At 36.2% G+C, this 22,092-nt stretch overlaps 1 protein-coding gene across 1 annotated transcript in view; it reads left to right on the forward strand.

Moving 5' to 3' along the window:
- ACC (acetyl-CoA carboxylase) overlaps window positions 1–22,092 on the forward strand; it is a 1,393,224-nt gene that overhangs the window by 923,843 nt on the left and 447,289 nt on the right. The window contains exon 38 of the mRNA XM_090408519.1: window positions 8,206–8,473. Coding sequence (XP_090264645.1) covers window positions 8,206–8,473 — 268 coding nt within the window. The remainder of the gene's footprint in view (window positions 1–8,205; window positions 8,474–22,092) is intronic.

Raw genomic sequence — 22,092 nt, forward strand, 5'->3', positions numbered from 1 at the left:
TTTTCACTGTTTTCATATAATTTAATTACAGAAGTTGCATTATTGTAAATATGTTTTAGTGTTTCAATATATGGTTTCTCAGTTCCCTGGGTTTCAAGTGCTTTTAGTGTTGCAGATGTTTTAACTGAATCAAATGCTTTTTCATAGTCTATATAGGCCAGACATAAGGGTTTATTGTATTCAATTGATTTTTCAATGAGTTGTCTTAATGTGTGAATATGTTCCAAAGTATTGCAATTCTTCCTAAATCCAGCTTGTTAACAGGATTGCATTCGCTCTAGTTTAGATTTTATTCTATTATTTATAATTTTTGTGAAAACTTTATATATGGTGGGGAGTAGGCTTATAAGTCTGCAGTTTTTAATTTCTTCCTTATTGCTTTTTTAAAAATTAATATTAAAAGTGAATTGTTCTAATTTTTCGGAATTTTTCTCTGTTTTAGGCATTTATTGAAGAGTTTACTCAACTGTTTGATGACAGGGCTTCCTCCCAGTTTTAAGAAGTCTACCATAATTCCATCTTCTCCTGGGACCTTTCCATTCTTCATTTCCTGCAGTGCCATTTCCACTTCACCTTGTAAGATCTCAGGGGCATCATGTTCTTCCTCGCTCGAGTTATCTATAGATGATTCTTGGATGTCCCGGTCTTTGTCTTCATAGAGTTCAGTATAAAATTCCTGAATTCTTTTGATTATTGCATCTCTATTTTTTATCAGTTCACCATTTTTTCCTCTTACAGCAGCTATTTCCTTTGTTCCAACTGATAATGTTCATCTTAGGACCTTCATATTACTATTGTTTTCTATTGTTTCTTTAATTTTCCTAGTATTATACGATCTAATTTCATGTTTCATCCTTTTACGTATAGTTTTACAAATTTCCATATATTCTATTTTATTGGTGTCATTCAAATCTCTTTTCATATCTCTTCTTTTCTTCATCAGATCTAAGGTTTCCTGTCTTAGTTTTTCCTCTCCTTGGTGCCTTTTTACACCTCATATTTCTAGTGCACAATTCAAGATAGATTTTGTTAATATTTCATTAGCATCATTGATGCTAGTAGCTATGTTTAACTTTTTTAGTTCATTTTTGAGTAATTCTCTATAACAGCTTTTATTGTGATAGAGGTTTTGTAGATTCACTAAATTGGACTTTTTTCTTATTAGTTTATTCCATTCCCAATTTTTGTTGATCCATACTTTTGCCCTTACTAGTCTGTGGTCACTTCCTGTGTTAAATATATTAAGTACTTTGGTATTATTTATTATATATCTTCTGTTAGAGAGGATGAAGTCTATTTCATTGTAAGTTTGTCCAATTGGGCTTCTCCAAGTCCATTTTCGGTTGATTTTCTTCTTGAAAAAGCTGTTCATAATAAAGAGGTTATTTTCTTCTACAAATTCAATGTCTTTCTCCTCTTTCATTCCTCTGTCCAAATCCAAATTTACCGATTGTTCAGATGGTCATCTCTGCTTCCAATTTTGGCATTAAAATCACCCATTATAATTATGTAGAATTCTTTAGAATTATTGAATGTGGATTCTAATGTTTCATAGAAATCTTCTATCTCTTCATCTGGATGGTCCATAGTTGGGGCATATACTTGTTTAATTTTCAGTTGGTATCTTTTATTTATGAAGAGACTTAGTTCAGCTATTCTTGATGTTATTTTATTTACAAACAGGACATTGTCCTTGATTGTTTTATTTATTAGGAATCCTACACCACCAGTTGAGTTTCTGTCACATTCACAGTGGTAGAGTAGATGTCCATCTTTTAATCGCATGAGAGTTTCTTCTTTCCTTCTTATCTCTGAAAGGTCCACAACGTCCCATTTTATATGTTCCAATTCCTTCATCAGTTCTTCCAATCTATCATCATCCCATAGAGATATGCAGTTATATGTTCCTACTAATATCCTTCTATGATTGTGCACTGTAGGTGGATTCATTGTAGCTAGTGGAGACTGTAGCATATTTTTCGACCTAGACCCTCTGCCTAAGTCCAGGATGCGTCCCTTTTTATGCTGGGCGATGGACGAGCCAGTATGTAATTTTCCTATTTTCTTCATTCATTCATGCCGAGATATTTGGCCTTATAGTACCACGCTGGCCAGACGGGTTGGTGCCTCACAATAGTGCATAAGATGAAATGACACAGCAAAATAGGAAAGATTCACCCTTAGCCCTCGAATACTCTAATAGTATTGGTAGGGAGCAAGAAGAGAAGAAAGAAAGAAGCAAGGAAGGAAGAGGAGGGGACCAGTCTACAGATAATCAGATGTATATTACATGAAGTAAGGGATGGTCCAGCATCAGGTACCTCGGGTTTGCCATGCCTGTACTCACTAAAGTGAGCCCTTGAGGCTATCAACCCCCTCCATTCTATTTCCCCATAATTGAAATTTCCCATAATAATAGCAATTATTATGGGAAATAATGATTCCCATAATTGTTATGCCATTCTGCTGACACATGGCATTTACATCTTCCTGTGGACCTCCCCTGGTCTATTGCAGCAGCAAACAATATATTTTGACTTATTGGCTTCTGTCTTACACCAGAGAACCTCAAATGAACCATATTTTCTAGACCTAAATTCTTCTTTATGGCATCTTCTGACAGCCATTTAAACTTCTTCTTACAAACTGTTGAAATATTCTTCTTTGCTTCTGTTTTAATTATATCTTTAATCTCTTCCCATAGTTCATCTGGTTCTCTTTCACACAAATTGAGTGTGTTGAATCTGTTCTGTATACTAATATTGTATTCAGCCATATTTAGCACTTCTTTAACTTTCATAATAAGTTCTTCCACATCTTCTTTGCATTCTGCTAGCAAGGTGATATCATCTGCATACCCCAATATTTCTTCCACCAATTTTAATTCCAACTGAAGACTCCTCCAGCCCTGCCATTCTTAAAATGTATTTGCTGGACAATTTAAACAGGTATGGAGATAAAATACATCATTGAAGGATGTCCAATTTTTTTAAATAAATTCAGAAGCCTAACCCTGCATTATTTATTTTCATCTTACAATGATTCATATTTTACAAAATACTAACTTCTTAAATTGCTTATAATCACATATTTTCTTCATCATCATCATCATCAAATTCCTGATATGTATCCTCAGGGAGTTTACAGGATAATTATCATAGTATTACATGAAAAAATTATCCTATTACTAAGTTCCAATCAACATTTCTTCAAATTAATCTTATCTGTCAAGACTCTGACATTATCATAGCTTACATTTCTATCTTTGAAGTCACTTTTTACTATATCAGTCCACCTACATCTTGTCATCCTCAGGTCTTTTTCCTGCCAACCTGGCAAAGAACACTTATTTTGCTAATCTTTCCTCTTCCATTCTGTTTAAGGCACCATACCATTTTCAAATTCCTTCCTAATATCCTCATTGTTAATGTGACGCTGCCATTGATGATGCCATCTGTTCACTCCACTAATCTTTCTAAGAATTCTCATATCAGAAGTCGCCAGTCTTTGATCAAGTGTTTTATTTCTAACTCAGTTCTCGGATCCATAAGTTAAAATTGGTTTGAACACTGTCTTGTATTCAGCTAATTTAGTGTTTTGATTAATTTCTTTCTTATTCCATATAAATTTATTCAGCTGACTTCCTACAATACCATCTTTACAAATCTATTCTCTATTTCCATATTTAATTTACCATCTTCACTAAAAATTGTGTCTAAATAGCTGAAATGTTTTACTTGTTCTATAGGTTTGCCATTCAGGATACAGTTGATACAGATGTACATGGTAATAGATTTTATTAATAGGTACCATCCCTATTACCTTTCTTCAACCAGTATTAATACATTTTGCCCAATCCTCAATCACACTACTTGTATCTCTGCCGGCATTCACTCACTTTCAGTGCTACTCTTACCTGATATAGCAACATTGAAATCACCTAGCATTTCACATTGTTTACATCTGATTCACACACACATATATATGTATATATATATATATCCCTTTTCAGCACCTCATTTTTAATTGACAGGAAATGCACATACCAATAGAGCTACATGCCACAAAATTCTGTATGATACTGCTTAAAATGTAATCATTGAATGATGGTGGACTGGGCAAAATGTATTAGTGAATTATGGTATAGCAGCTGCCATAATGGAAACAAAAAAATATTAGTTGTCTACGATGACAATTAATCAGCTCACAAACTCTTCATGCTTATTCTCAGCTAACATGCCCTAGTTTTAACCTAAATTTACAAGAAAATCTCTGCTCATTAATGCAAAAACTTTTCTTTGCACTTTGTTGCCAACAAATTACTTTTGTCTTCATCTTTTAGCAGGTGAAGTCAGAAGTTTTTTAAATCATATATTGCAGTTATTTCTATGATGTATTTTACTTGTTCTATAGGTTTGCCATTCAGGATACATTTGATACAGATGTACATGGTAATAGATTTTATTAATAGTTACCATCCCTATTACCTTTCTTCAACCAGTACTAATATTAATAATTAATATTATTAATAATAATAATATTTTCTGATAGATGAATTGTTTTCATACACACGCACACAGTGACATCTAGAAGAAAGCCATTATTTGCACATAGTTATATTCAGTTAATTTTGAATTATTACCTTCTTGTTTACATTCCTTACAATGACAAGTGTATATGAAATGAACTGTAAATTACCCAGATATCCAAATTTTGGTTATTAAACTAATTTCCATTTTCAGAAATTACCAATTCCAGTGTATTTGTACTGAGTGTGCAGTGTCCAGTTTATTAACTCCACCTACTTACTAGTCAGTTGCACTTTCCCTTCTCACAACAACCTCATTTTTTCAGACCTCACATAAGAAGCCAACAAATGATTATAAGAAATTCTCAACTTGAATGCTTTTGTTGGTTTGTGCAGACTCAATAAATTCACATTTGACTCGCATTGGATTTCAACAGAACCCTATCATAAAAGTCTCATTCTGCTAATGCTTACTGAGTTGAGATTTTAGTGAGTGAGCAGGCCACTGACTGGAAGAAATTCTCTCTCTCTCCTGCTGCTGCCAGAATCATTCTTAAATAATCCATGCATTGCGACATGACATAATTACCCTGTTGGAAATAACTGTTACCATAAATAAACTGTGAACATCAAGGCAAAATTGCTCACACAGTTTGTGGAATTTTGAATTTAGACATTGTGCCACTATCAGGATGTTTAACACATGTCCTAGGAAAAACATTTCTAAACCATGCTACCACCAGAAAAATCTCCACCTCGAGAAAGGTGGAGATTTTTCTAAATGGCCGAAAGGCAACAAAAATATTCAGTGGTTTTAAAACTTTTGCTATACGTTCACTAAAAGGCAAGAACTATTAAAGCACTGGTTCATCAGGCCCACTCCTTTTGTTCTTCAGACGATCTTTTAGAGAAAGAACTGCAATATATAACTTCTTCCTTTCTATCTAATGGTTATAAGAATTGCTTCATTAAAAGAGCTTTGAGTAGTTTTAATATGTCTTCCTCTTCAAATACAGAAGAAATAACGTGCATTCCTATCCCTTATGTACAAGTCATTAGTGAACGTATAGCAAAAGTTTTAAAACTACTGAATATTTTTGTTGCCTTTCAGCTGTTTAGAAAAATCTCCACCTTCCTCACTTCTCCTAAGGACAAGCTTCCACACTTTAATTATCCAGGTGTCTACCAGATTCCGTGCTCTTGTGGATTATCTTATTTCGGACAAACAGGAAGATCTGTCTATTCGGTTAGAACACCACCAATCTTATATTGAATACTTTAAACCTGAAAAGTCTGGACTTGCAGAACATGCCATCTTCACTACTAGACATAGAGTTCATTGGAGAAAGACAAGAGCCCTTCACAAAAGTCGGTTCCTCATGGAACGCCTTTATATAGAAACATGTGAAACTTTACTTCATTCTCTTAACTTAAACAGATCCGAGGGCTTTCGTCTATCCCCTTTATGGGAGATATTACTTTATAAATCAACTAATCTTTCCTAACTTTTTTTAGGAAATTTATTGACCTTTTTAGTTATCTTACACTAGCTACTTAGGTGATGCTTTTTGGAATTGTCAGTTATTGTTTAATTTGAGCTTAAAATGTACTGAAGATGCCTGTGACACACAGGCAAAAATTATACTATTAAATAATCTTTGTACGTGAGTTTTCCATTATTAATTTTGTATTGATTGCTATTAATGGCAGTGCTGAAGTATTGATACTTTTTTAAACTTAAATCCATTGGTACCAATACATGTCTTCTTCATTCTCAATCACAATACTTGTGTCTCTGCCACATTCACTCATTAGTGCTGCTATAACGTGATCTCTCTTCTCTCTTTCTCAGATCTCCTCATATCTGAGGACTCGTGACCTTCCTGATGATTGAGCTAATGCTCACTGAGATTTTAGTGAGTGAGCAAACCAGTGACTATGGAAGAAATGTCTCTCTCTCTCTCTTCTGCTGCCAGAATCATTCTTAAATAATACATGCATTGTGACATGACATAATTACCTTGTTGGAAATAACTGTTACCATTACCCTGGTATAGCAACATTGAAATCACCTATCACTTCACATGTACACACTCCTAGCACTATCGTCAACATGGAATAATATGATTGATATTCCATGCTGATGTCCTGTTACACACAAATGACTTTCTTTAAGTGTTCAGCACCTATGTTCCTAGGTGCTGATGTGACATCTGTGAACATTTTGTATAAAGTATCTTGCTGCCATTTTGTCAAATGTGGTCTGCCTGTTAAACAGTAAAATTCTTATAACCATTTGCCTCTTGTGTTAACAAGCTGTGCTTGGGTCTAATATCTGAGTGTCAATCTAGTGGTCTAACACAAAACATCCAACTATGGAAATATTGTTAGGCCATAGCTGTTGGTATACTTAGACACCATATGCACACTCCAGCAGGGCAGCATTTTACTTTCTTTGGCACAAGCCATCTTTTCCACTCATAATCACTAGATGGCATTAACTAGTCCATTAGCAAATCGAGGACACTGGTCCTCATTTCAGGCTATATGAACTTTATAAATGGTAAAATTTTACTTAAAATCTAGTCAATGTATAATACTGTAATCCAGTAATTCTTTCTTTCAAACTACTTGCATAAGCTTAAGGGGAACCCTGTTTTGCTTTCAGTAAATTGACAAAAGTAGCTTTTTAAATGAATGTTATTGATTATACAGGGTGTTCGGGATAAATTTGACAGTTTCGTAAGGAAAAAGAAAATCTTCTTTGTATCTATTAAATTTAATGAATTGACAAAAAAACATTACAGGCAGAGTTAATTACAATACTATCAACAAGATTTACTCAAAATAACCACCATTAGCATCGATCACAGCTTCAATTCTGCTTCGGAACCTCGAACAAGCTGATGCTACAGTCTCCCTGGGAAGGGCCGCAAAAACTGTTTTAATTTTATCCATTAACTGGGCTTTTGTATTACTGGAAGTGCGATTGGTGTCTTTTTCAACTGTGCCCCATACAAAATAATCCATGGGGTTAAGGTCTGGGGAGTTTGGAGGCCAAACATTTGGACTGGTGAAGTCGTAGAAATTTTCAGACAACCATTTTTGACTTTTCCCAGAGGTGTGGCAAGGGGCCGAATCCTGCTGCCATACATACGGCCTACCATTGGCTACCCTTGTTATCCAGGGCTTGACTACAGTTAGCAACTCCACGAACAAAGCCCGAATTCCAATGCCAGGGTTCTTCAACACCTGTTCCTGCAGATTTGCGAGGAATTCTGCTGTACGAACGCAATCAGATCGTCTGCTAGGAATCTTTCTTCTTGCTACATCCTCGTAGTCACCATTGCAAGTCTCTAGTTCATGCCTGATTGTTTTTACCGTATTCAGGGAGCATTGGGCAGCAGTCGTAATATCCTTATTTTGATGGCGGGCACGAATCAGCATGATACAAGTTATTCTCTTCCATGATTCAGGTGGGTTCCAGCTATCCATCCTTTCTGACATCTTGTATATGAATGAAGAAGGGTCCAAATTTTTAAATGAAGAGAAGTGTGTGTTAATACATGTAACTTACGGAAAAATATAATTAATTATAAATATGTCAAATTTATCCCGAACACCCTGTATATATGTTTTTATTTGAATTTATTTATTTTTTGCCTTTCCTTCTGTAGATTAAATCTGACTGGAAAGTGTATGCCAATCCGACTTTTTCTTGCTAATGAAAGTGGCTATTATTTAGATATGAATTTATATAAAGAGGTTGCAGATTCTACTTCTGGTCAAATTAAATTTGAAGCCTGGGGAAATAAACAAGGTCCACTTCATGATCTTCCGATTTCCACACCTTATGTCACTAAAGACTACTTGCAGCTGAAGAGATTTCAAGCTCAGTCCAATGGCACAACTTATGTTTATGATTTTCCAGATATGTTTCAGCAGGTATGTGATGACCATTAAAATTGATAAATAATTTTTAAGATAAAATAAATATGATAAAATGTTTCTAATCTATTCGAAGTTCTTGCCCACCTCCCCTCTGTGTGCACACACCCATAATTCATGTATATGCATTATTTTTATAGGTGCAGTTAGATATTATTAATACAGACACAAATCAAAAATCTGGAAAACCATAGTACCAAAGAATTTGTATTCTATACACATATGCCTGGAATATTAGGAATAAATGTAATCAGTTTAGGATATTGGTTGACTCTTTCTTTCCAAAGGATATTGGTATCATTCAAATGTGGTTGCAGAGAAGGATCTTGAGGAATAAAATTGAAGGATATAGTATATTCTTCAGGATAAGGAAGATAAATAGGATAGTCAAATGTTACTTAGCAAGCGATGATATTTGCACTCTCAGGATAAAGAATCGGTGTGGAAATAGTATTGATGCTTTGAGATTATATGGTGTGAGCCAGAGGTGAAGAGGGCAGGATATTTAGTCAGATGTTGCCTACAGACTGCTATAGACTGGGAAATAAAGAGAGTTATAAGCATGAAATTAATTTGACAAGTTCTTTTAAAATGGTCATTATGGGCAACTTTAATTATAAGAATATAAACTGGACACGAGTAATTGCATTCATTAAAGCAAATTGATTTCTGGAATTCTTAAGGAACAAAATATCTTGGGCAGCATCTGGCAGAGGCAATATGAGGATCAGAAGTCCAGCATTTGGTCATAGCAGCAGAGGATACCTAATCAATGCTGAGATGTCATTATTATTATTATTATTTCACTTTGATCAGACCGTTCAGATCATTCATTTGACCTCCCAAACAACAGCCATGTCCTCCCGCTTCCTCTGTCCACTAGGCTCTGTAATTTGCATTCTCTCAATCTGTCCTCATATTCCACATTCCAGAGACCTGAAACCAACTTAGTCAATTGTCTCTGGACCTTCTAAACATCTGATCATCTTTGTGAAAACCTGGCGACCAAATCTGTTCACAGTAATCCATACATCTTTACTTCTACACATCCGTGTTCTCTACATCATTCCCATAATCTGCTGTGTTGTCCTCACAATTTTAGCAAAATGTCCACCAAATTTCAAGTCTCTATTTACTACAACCCCCAAATCCTTCATCTCCTCCAAAATATCCCCAACAATCCTATACTCTGCATCCCATCTTTGCTTTCCAAATTTTAAACCTTACACTTTGCAACATTAAACTTTCATCTCCTCACTCTTGCCAATTCAGACAATATATTTAGGTCCTCTTGGAAAGCTACAGCACCTGCTCTACTTCTCATAACTCTCCTCAATTTTGCACATCATCTACAAATAACTTTATATCGCTATTTAAGCCCTTTCCAATGTCATTTGCATACAAATTCAACAACAGTTGCGAAGCAGACTCTTGTGGCATACCTCTAGTGAAAAACATAAAGTGATTTGGAGTAAAATGAATAACTGGGGAAATCATACAGGAGCAGATGAAAAAAGAAGTCTTGAATAACATGTAAAGAAAGGTGAAGGACAGTTGCATGGAGAATATAAGACTCAAGTGAGGAAGGTGACTAGTGTAGTAAGCAGAGAAAATTTAGAATATGAAAGGGAACTAACGTGTCCCAAACAGTTCTTTCTCTGTATGACCAGTAGAAAAAAGAAATGACTGTACACCACAGGATGGAGATGAGTTGTACAAAAATGGCCTTACTCCACATGGTAAATCTATTTTATCGTCATCATATATTTGTATATTTTACGTTTTATGTTCATCATCTTTACATTTCTTTTTTTTCCCCTTTTTTGTATCCTTCATCTGTTCTAGTTTTTAATCTTTAATATTTCATTTAAAATTTTCCAAGTTTTGTAGTATTTACCAATATTATTACATTATTCATTACCATTTATTCTGATCTTTAATAATATGTTATTATTTATTTTTACACTTTTAACTCCTTTTCATATCTCAGTTTTAAAAGTTTAAAAATCAGTAGAGCTCCATCTTACTATTATTATTATTAATATCTGACCTCCATGGAGTCAGAGACTCATCGTGGAAGGCACACACTATTGCACATAATGCTCATCCAACCAAGCCTTAAAATGATTCAATGTGTCTGCATTCACAACACATTCAGGCAATGCATTCCACTCACCAACCACTCTTCGTGCAAAGAACCTTCTCCTTACTCCTCTGCTCACACCCTCCTTATACAAGTTCTAGCAATGGCCTCTTGTTCTACCCCCCCCTCCCATTCTACGAAAAACCTCTTCCATGTCAGCCTGATTGCAACCTCTGACTAGCTTTTATGTCTCAATCATATCCTTCCCTCTTCCTCCTGTTCACTTGGCTCTGCAACTTACATTCTCTCAATCTGTCTTCGTATTCCACATTCCAAAGACCACTGACCACTTTTGTGAATCTTCTCTGGACTATTTCCAACATATCCACATCACCATGAAAACCTCATATTTCACATTCCAGAGACCTGAAACCAATTTAGTCAATTGTCTCTGGACCCTCTAAGCATCTCATCATCTTTGTGAAAAAATTGGTCATAAAAATTGGTTACCTGCAATGGGTGACCAATTTTTATGACCACATCTGTGCACAATAATCTGTATGAGGCATGATCAAGGCCTTATACAATAGCATCATAACCTCTCTATTTCTGAATGTCAGGGTCCTCTGCATCATTGCCATTATCTGATATGACGTCTTCACACCTTGTGCAATTCAGCACCTGAATTTCAGGTCTTTGTCCAACATCACTCCTAGATCTTCCATCTCCTCTACTTCCTTTAAAGCACCAAGTATATACTTCACATTCCGTCATTGCTAATCAAATCTCAAAACCTTACACTTTGCAACATTGAATTGACGGTTCCACTTACCTCCCCATTCATGCAATCTATTCAAGTCCTCTAGTAAGACCTTAACATCAGCTTGACTTTGCATTATTCTCCCCAACTTTACATCATCTGCAAACAGCTGCATATCACTAGTTAAACCCATCCCAATATCATCATCATCATCATTGGCTTAACAATCCATTGAGAGTCCTAGCCTTCCTCGGAAGTTTCTGCCACTTTTCTCTATTTTTTTCCTTAGTCATCCAATTACATTCCCCAGTAGTTTTGGCATTTTATGTTACGTTATCCTCCCATCTAGTTCTTGGTCTTCCTCTAGATCTATTCCCCCCCCCCCCGGGGGGTAAGAGAGAAAGACTTTCTTTACTGGTCTTAGGTCTTCCATTCTTATTAAATGTCCAGCCCATTACAGGTGGCCAATTTTTATGAATGTAATAATACCATCCCAATATCATTAACATACAAATTGAACAACAATGGCCCCAAAATAGACTCCTGTAGCACACTGCAGCGGTCACGGCATCCTTATTTAGAACTTTCTGATACCTATCTGACAGCCAGTTACTGATCGAAGTCAGGTCTGTTATCCAATCCCATCTGTTTCAATTTATTTAAGAGCTTGTCACGTGGGACTCTATCAAAAGCTTTTTCAAAATCCAATTACTCAACTGTATATGAAGCTCCCTTGTCCATGGTATTTGTTACCTTGTTATATTACATAAGTAAGTTAGTTGATAACAGCAGTATTTGCTGCTAACCACAGTGAATACTGCTGTTATCAACCCATTTCTATATCCTATTTCTCACCAATCTCTCCAGTCAGATTGGTGACTACCCAACTCCAGATATACAGACTGGCCTATAATTTGAAGCTTAAGCCTTATTACCTTCTTTATGTAGTGGAACAATTTTACCCTACTTCCACTCCTTTGGAACCTGTGCTTTTGCAAGACTTTTATTAAACAGGGATGCCAATGCTACTGCCATTTCCCTGGGACATTCCCTTAAGATGCATGCTGAGATGTCATCAAATCCCATCACCTTATTGACGTCAAGTTTATTTATTTCTTCAAATACCTCCTGCTCACTCACAATTTAGCCATCTTCCCCTATATCCTCTACACTTAAGTTTCTCATGATTCCATCCTGATTAGGATAAAACACCCTTATAAATTGATCACTGATTACCTCAACAATATCATCTGCAGCATTACCATTCTACCACTTTCATCCATTAACATCATCTTACCATGATCATTCTTCCTTCTACATGCCACATATCTAAAAAAAAAATCTCTTGGGTTTTTCTTTGCCTGATTTGCCAAATTCTGCTCATACTCTACTTTTGTTTTCATTACTGAATTGAGTCCCTCTTCTGGTTTGTTCTTTATACCCTTCATGTAACTGATTATTACCATTATTCGTCTTGTATTCCTCCAAATTACTTTCTTTTTCCAGATTTCATGCTTAAGCTCCACATTCATTAATTTTACATCTACCTTATTCAGCCTTTTGGACTTCGGAATACATTCACACATTGATGCTGTTATGTATTTCTTTGTGAGTTTCCAAGCAGCATCTATTTCCTTACCACTCAACTCCTCATTCCATTCTATTCTATAGCTCTGAGCTGTCTCATAAACTTGTCATAATCACCAGCCTTATAATTCCACATATATCCTTTCCTCACAGAATTCTGCACATGGCTACCGACAGCCCAGGTCATCACTTGATGATTACTCTTACCAACTGGAGGAAAGTGCAAAATCCCCACTCACAATTACATCCTCTGATGAAATGATCAGATCTAAAACTCTCTATCTTTGCATGCCCTTCTTTACATACTCACTCACAATTAAGCTATCTTCTCCTATATCCTCTACACTTAAGTTCGTCATGATTCCCCTCCCTGATCAGGATAAAACACCCTTATTAATTGTCACTGAATACCTCAACAATATCTTCTGCAGCAATTACCATTCTACCACTTATCTCCATTAACATCACCTTACCATAATCATTGTTCTTTCTACTTTCCACATATCTAAAAAACTGTGTCATGTTTTTCTTTGCCTGATTTGCCAATTTCTGCTCATATTCCACTGTTGTTTTCTTTACTAAGTCACTCTCCTAGCTTGTTCTTTATACTCTTCATGCAACTGATTATTATCATTATTATTGTTCTGCCTTCCAAGTACTTTCTTCAAGATTTCATGCTTAATCCCCTCATTCATCCATTTTACACCTACCTTGTTCAGTCTTTTGGCCTTTGGAATACATTCACACGTTGATGCTATGTATTTCTTTGTTAGTTCCCAAGCAGCATCTATTTCCTTACCACTCAACTCCTCATTCCATTTTATTCTATAGCTCCAAGCTATCCCCTAAGCTTGTCATTATCACCAGCCTTATAATTCCACATATATCTTTTCCTTAGAGAATTCCGCAAATGGCTACCCACAACCCAGGTTATCAATTTATGATTACTCTTACCAACTAGAGGAAAGTTCAAACCCCCACTCACAATTACATCCTCTGATGAAATGATCAAATCTAAAACTCTCAATCTCTATGAGTCCTGCATTACATGCTGCCTGAGATTGTTATTTCTCAAGAACTCAAATTTATTTTCCTTATTCTCAAATACTATCTCTTCAGTCTAATCTATATCACCGTAATTGAAATCACCCATAATAATTACCCCTCCTTTGTTCATTAATCCAAGTTGTATATACATTTCTTCATCACCACCCTCTACCTTCCCTGGCCTACAGCAACAGCCAACTAAATATAACTTCCAGTCAACCACCACTTCACTCCACACTGCCTCATAACCATTGCCTCTATTTTGCTCTTTCATATCAACCTTTTGTGGACATAATTCCCCTGCTTTCATCACTGGCACTCCTCCTCCCTCCTGGTCCTTTCTATCCTTGCAGAAAATACTATATATTTCCTTTTGTTATTCCCATTAGGCTATCATCTTCATTCAACCATGTTTCACTTATTTCAATGATTTTAGGGAGAATAATCTCATTCAGTGAAACCATTTCATCTCTCTTATTTCTGATACTTCTGGCGTTTGCAAATACAGCAGTTAATTTTTAGGTCTGTAGCCAGTCCTTTCCAATCCACTTGTCAGTTGTGATGTCCTCACCTCTCCTGGCCTTGCCCAATAACCATTATCACTACTTACTAGATATATCCATTCAATCTCAACTTCTCCATCCTCATCGCAATATACTCCATCTCTATATACCTATTCACTGCTACTTTAAACATTCACACTCTCTCTCTCTGTGCCATGTCTCCCTGTCCTCCTGGGCTTCCCTCATTTCCCTGTTTCTCTTCATCTCTCGCACTACTACTGTTTCCACTGCCAAGCAGGTTATGGTCAGGTTACTTTGTATGGCAAAATGCCTTCTACTTACAAAAAGAAGGCACAGCCATGGGCTCGCCATTATCCCCCCCCCCCTATTGCTAACTTCTAACATGGAACATTTTGAGCAACTTGCCCTAGATTCCTCCCCTCTAAAAACCCAAAGTCTGGCTTAGATACGTTGACGATGTTTTCGCGATCTGGTCCCATGGCCGCCAGACATTAGACACATTCCTTAGCCACCTAAACAAACAACACAAATGCATACAGTTCACAATTGAAAAACCCAACACACTTCCATTTCTAGATACACTTGTCACACGTCTTCCCTCGGGCAATCTTTCCTTCACTGTTTACCGAAAACCGACACATACGGGACAATATATACACATAAACTCATACCATTACCCAACACAAAAACTAGATGTCGTCAACACGCTAAAAAACAGAGCTCAGACGATTTGTTTCAGTGAACAGGCACTGAAAGACGAGTTTAAAATTATCAGTAATAACCTACAAAAAAACGGATACAGCCAAAATACTATAAACAAAATTCTCTACAAAACCACAATAAAAAACAAACACAAACCAGACTACAGTAAAACTATAACCATTCCCTACATTAAAGGAATATTAGACAAAATAAACAGAGTACTACAAAAGTACAACCTCAAAGCCACCTTTAAACCTCCTGCAAAATTAAAAAACTTACTCAACTCATCCAAAGACCCACTCCCTCCACTAGCTCACCCTGGGGTATAACGGATTTCTTGTACTTGCAACATACCATATATAGAAGAAACAGGATGCACTATTCTTATTAGACAAAAAAGAACATAAACGACACATTAAATATAATAATTATGGTTAAGCTGGCCTTTCTGATCATGCCCTGAATACCTTACACAGAATTGACTGGAAAACCACCAGCTGTCTACATCACACTAGAACATGGTATGAACGGAAATTCAAGGAAACCTGTGAGATTATCAGCAACCACCCCAATCTGAACAACAATGATGGTTTAAAAATCCCAAACATTCGGAAGATATATATTCGACCTTCCTCACCAAGAACAACTATAAACAGGACTGTAGAAAATCCAGTATTGTAAATCAAAAATAAGAATCGTAATACTAAAAATAGGACACCAATTGTTTCTGAAAGAAAACCATCTAAAAGAATGTTTATTCCTGTCATTGTAAAAATAGAATTTAGCTTGATGTAAAAATTTATTTTTTATTTTATTTTATTTTTTTATTTATTTTTTTTTCCACCAGAGGTCACGCCAGTAGAATAACATGTAATCAAATCATTGTTTCTCTAGCTTACAGTTAATGATGTAACTCAGCTTGTTCTGTATACTTATGTATGCTCCAGGTGATGATCTTGATATGAAGATCGAACGTCGGGATAATAAAAAAAGTTTTTAACATGGTTGTAAATTCCATAAAAAAATTTTTTTAAATGAATGCTGATCACCGTGTAACCCTAAAAGAAAGGATTACTAATAACACTTTCTCCATTGCGCTCACTCCAGAGGAGTTCAAATATAAGTCATCTGGCCTATAATTCCGTTCTTCCCTCAAACACATGCCATACATCTGCAGACTGTACTCCATTCTCTTTGCACATCTCTGCTAACATACCATTCATGTTTCTGGCTCTCCCTCTCAACTCATCACTGTTATACTTTGCGAAAACACTGGCAGCCTTTTCTTCTACACTATTATATTTGACTATTCTCATTAACCTCCAGATATTTGCCCTTACATGCTCCTTATGTCCACTTAGATCATTTGTCCCTCCTCGCAACCACCACTAATTCTCTTGCTTGTTTCTTCCTCATGTCCAATGCCTGAATTATCCTACTCATTCTCCCTCCTGGATAGTAGACTTTATGTACTCTCTCATTAACTAATCCACTAACTATGGAATCTCCATACACTTCTATCCTGGAATCACTTATCACCCCCTTTAACCCTTTATTTCTTTCATTCTATTCTTTTGCACAATTTCATTAGTTTCCACTAAACATCTAATATCACTCTGCATATTCCTCATTTCAATTTCAATAACTGTTTCATCAAATCTTGCATACCGACAATTTCACTCTCTGTCGCTTCCATAGTCTCAATATCTCTCGTTCTGCCTCACCTTATTTCCGTTTCCTAATGCATACTTCCTTTTGCTCCCTTAATCATAAGGGAGCTTTTGCTTCTACATTCTTGCATTCTCTTGCTCCCTTAGTTTTACTAGTTTTTGTTTCATTTCCATTGCTTTCATTTACACTCTCTTTTATTTCTTCAGTCTGTTTCACATTCATGAATTCGTGGTCTAATAATATATTGCACTTCCTACAAATCCACACTTTCTCTCATCTTCACATTCTCTCCACTCCACAACTACATCTCTTACATTCTTCCATGCTTACTTATTACACTCACAACATCAAATTATTTTTGAAAAGTTTATGTCATTAGACATAGACGTTTCAAATTATTAATAAATAATAATGCCACTTGATTTTTGCAGGGCTCTCCTAGTTGAACCTGTCTATGCCCACATGGGTGACCTTGTGAATACCATCATTGTGTTCTGTTTAAATAAGGCAATTTAATTAATAAATCATGCAGACACACTATGTGCCCAAAAATAAACAGTACAATACCAAAATTCAAATGACACTGCCAATTATTACTCTAAATAGCACTTATTCTTTCCAGAGCTCATTTCCAACGCTTCTATTTTACATTACTTTACATTATTTTACATTATCTCATTTTATATTATTTACTTTACATTTTACATTATTTATCTATCATTACTATTTTACCTCTCATTAATACCATATTCTTTCATCTCCTTCTCCAGTCTCCACATCAAATTTCACAGATTGTTATTGCCATAAGCACAACGAAGCTGGACATTATAAATGATTACTTCATAATTTTTTATTCTAATTTTTAATTAAAACATACAGTTGCAGTCGAAAAACATATCCTGATGTAAGGGTGCTCCATAACATAAAATCTTGGCTTATCTCATTTTATCAGAGCTGGAAAAAGAGGTTTGGGATAATATGTAAAGAGAGGTGAAGGGCACTCACATGAAGAATATAAGGTTCAAGTGAGGAAGGTGACTATAATGTAGTAAGGAGAGAAATTTTAGAATATGAAAGGGGACTAATATTGTATTCTCTAGCAATTATGTTAAAGATACCAAGCAATTTTAAACCTGGTTTTACTCCATTTTTCCCAAGTGAGCAAACAGACAAAATGTCAAGTTTGCGCCTGCAATTGATGCAAGACTAGCTGATCCCACAGGTAGTGCAAGACCAAGGCAACTCGTGGTAAAGGTGGAGCAAGCTCTGATCACTAATCTTAATATTTACCCTTAATGCCAAAACACATCTCCAAGAAGGGGATGTATGATGTTTTGTATTAAAGGCAGGGGCTACTACCCAGACTGGTTTCGACCTTTATTGAGGTCTCATCAGTGGGAGCCAGGCTAGAAATACCAAGATTTAGTAATGCAGAGCTTATAAATATTTTACCAAAACAAGTTACCGTAAGGTGTTTTAACCTTATTAAATAAAAATCTCAGGAGGAGATCTAAATGTAGAAAGTATTTTTAACTTGGATATAATTATGTTAAAGATACCAAGCAATTTTAAACCTGGTTTTACTCCATTTTTCCCAAGTGAGCAAACAGACAAAATGTCAAGTTTGCGAGCTTGACATTTTGTCTGTTTGCTCACTTGGGAAAAATGGAGTAAAACCAGGTTTAAAATTGCTTGGTATCTTTAACATAATTATACCCAAGTTAAAAATACTTTCTGCATCTCTAGCAATTCTTTCTCTATATGGCTAGGAGAAATGACTGTATACTAGTGCCATGGAGAGAAAATTTTTGAGAGCTAGTAGAGATGATACCACCAAAAAAGAAATAATAGAACCATTCCTACAATGGAATGGTCATGGATTCCAACAAAAAAATTAGACGACATCACGGTTCTTTTGCAGAAGTATAAGCCAATATGCTTCTGCTTGCAGGAGGAGCCATCCTTCTGGGAAACCATGATGTTATCCTTCCATCAAATCCAAATTAACACCAACATAGAACCAGTTGCTATTCAACTGTCAATAGGAAATATAGCAGTATGCTGCATATATCTTCCTCATGCTGCAAATATTTTTCAAGATGTTCTTGATGATGTCATATCACAGCTGCCATCCCCTTTACTTTTAATGGGGGATCTAAACGAAGACAACACTCTATGGGACATTAGCCAAACAAACATCATATGAAGAGTAGTTGAATGTATGTTCAACAATAATGGTCTCTTCCTCTTGAAAACTGGAAGCAATACCTTCTTCCATGTGCTTACATGTTCATTGCCATTGAATTAACTATCTGCTTATCCTCTTTTTTCCCACTGTTTAAGTGGGAATCTGATGACATCTTATTTGTGTGTGATCAGTTTTTCATGATATCCCCTTTTCTGCTTGGGCAACCATGTAATATATCATGGATATCATGGTGTAAAATTGAGGAAGCTGACTGGTCTACCTTTTACTCATTAGTTGAATTCAGTTCTGTGGCTCTTTTTGCTATCAGCTATTCAGTTGAAGCAAGTAACAGTATGTTATAGGAGCAGCCAAAAATGCAATTCTTAAAACATCTAGTCGGTTCCCGTGTTTTCCTAAACTTTGGTAGAGCAACTATTGCACAGCCAAAGAAGTCCAGAAAAAATCTTGAGGTATTTTCCACAGATACCCCACGACAACAGACCTAATTCCTGTCAAACATACTGGAGCCCAAGCCAGATACATCCATTGTCAGAGCCAGAGGGAATCTTGGATACAATATACTTCTCTTCTATATCAAGATCCACCAACAGCAATGAAGTATGGGAGAAAATCTTGTAAATGAAAGGCAGATATACCGACCATCAGCTCTTCAGCCTAGAACATAATAATAGTTGCATTGTTACTCATTGTTGCTAACTACACTCTTGCTCAGTTTCCATGGATGGTCCCTAGTTCTCTCACCACCAGACCTGTTCTGAAACATTTCCTCTGAATTAATCTTGTAAAAAAGCCTCAATAATTTGAATGTCTCAATCATATCACCCCTTTTCTGCATATCAACCAATTTCTGAAACTCACAGATCTTCAACCTGTTCTCATAAGGTTCATTTCATAGACCTGCTATCATCTTGGTCACTCGTCTCTGGATCCTCTCCACCTCCTCCCCATCAAGAAGAAACCCTGGTGCCCAAATCTGGCCACAATAGTCTAGATGGGTCTTATCAAGGCTCGATACAGAGGAACAATAACTTGCTTGTCTCTGCTCGTAAAGTATTCTTCAGTAACCAAGTGATTTGATTAGCTGATTTAGCCACTTTTGCAATGCGCCTCCAAAACTTCAACTCGATATCCACCAACACTCCCAAATCCCTGGCCTCGTCAATCTCCTGCAGTGCACTTCCACCAATGTGGTATACTGCTGCTAATCTTTTCACCCCAAAATGCATAACCTTACATTTTGCCAAATTGAATTGACATCCATTCTCCTTAGCCCAGTCCTCCAAACGCTTCAAATCATCCTACAAAATTTTGACATCCTGTACATTCACCATTGCTCTACCCAACTTTGCATCATCAGCAAATAAATGAACAGTTCCTCTCAGATCCTTTCCCATATCGTTCATGAACAAATTGAACAGTAGTGGTCCAAGAATAGAACCCTGCAGCACACAACTAGTCACAGGTTGTCTTTTGGACTTGACTCCTGAATAAACTACTCTCTGATATCTCTCCATCAACCCCTCCTATATGCAATGAAAATAAAATCTCTTCCAGACCTTCCCACGTGGCCAACTGTTTTTCTTCCATGATCAGAGAATTTGTACAATAACCTGCAGGTTGCCATAAGAACCTTTGGTTTGGTAAATGCTCTCCTTCAAGCTCTAGAGATTGCAGCAGACAGCACAGCCATGATACTCTAAAGTCATACATACCAGTATGTAGCTTTCTATCAACAGGCTGCTGAGATTTTCCACCCTCCTTTTCTGCCAACATCTATTTGAAACTCATGGAATTCAATATCCTGATTTTGTGCTTGTCTACACGTACAGGGCCATCTAAATCAGAAGTCCTACTGGGATCTTCTACCATCTTTCCAGACAGCATTATATCCGAAAAATCCCACAAGAAATTAAAGATACCACGAAATTATATTCTTGGTTTAATCCTTTATCGAAGTGTAAGCAAACAAGTTTGCACCTGAACTATTTTCAGGACTGGGGCAACTCATATAAAGAAGCTAATGACTTCACATCTCTTGCCTTAGTATCCCATAATGCAAAGAACATCTCATTGTGGAGATATATAACTCTCTGCATTATGGGAAGGGTCACTACCCAGACTGGTTTCGACCTTTATTGAAGTCTCATCAGTGGGAGCCAGACCCAGAGGTGATACTGAGGTTGAAGTAATGCAAAAGTCATATTTTCGTATATGAGTAGCCAAAAGGTGTCGCATCTTATTATTAAAATACTCTGGATTTGAGATAGTTGTAAGTTTTTCCACTTGGTGAGACCTCAATAAAGGTTGAACCATCTGGGTAGTGGTGACCCTTTCCATAATGCATAACATTATACATCTACACAAGGAGATGTTCTTTGCATTATGGGATGCTAAGGCAAGTGATGTGAAGTCATTAGCTTCTTTATATAAGTTGCCCCTGTCCTGAAAATAGTTCAGGTGCAAACTTGTTTGCTTATACTTGGATAAAGGATTAAACCAAGAATATAAATTAAAGATACCAATTATAAATATAATTGGTATCTTTAATTTATAGTATAATCAAGTGGAAAAACTTACAACTATCTCTAATCCAGAATATTTTACTAATAAGGTGAGACACCTTTTGGCTACTGAGTGTATACAAAAATATGACTTCTGCATTACTTCAACCTTAGTATCACCTCTTGGTCTGGCTCCCATTGATGAGACCTCAATAAAGGTTGAAACCAGTCTAGGTAGTGACCCTTCCCATAATGCATAGCATTATACATCTCCACAAGGAGATGTGCTTTGTATTATGGGATGCTAAGGAGGCAAGTAATTGGAAGTCATTAGCTTCTTTATACGAGTTGCTCCAGTCCTGAAAATGGTTCAGGTGCAAACTTGCTTGCTTACACTTGGATAAAGAATTAAACCAAGAATATAATTTCTTGGTATCTTTAATTTATAGTATAACCAAGTGGGAAAACTTACAACATATCCCACAAGAGTTTATGAGCAGAGCTGTATTCAATAGAGTTTGCAGAAAACACG

Source organism: Typopeltis vanoorti, chromosome 18 (assembly GCF_054136105.1).
Source record: "Typopeltis vanoorti isolate ZY-2024b chromosome 18, IOZ_Tvanoo_1.0, whole genome shotgun sequence".
NCBI lineage: Eukaryota > Metazoa > Arthropoda > Arachnida > Uropygi > Thelyphonidae > Typopeltis > Typopeltis vanoorti.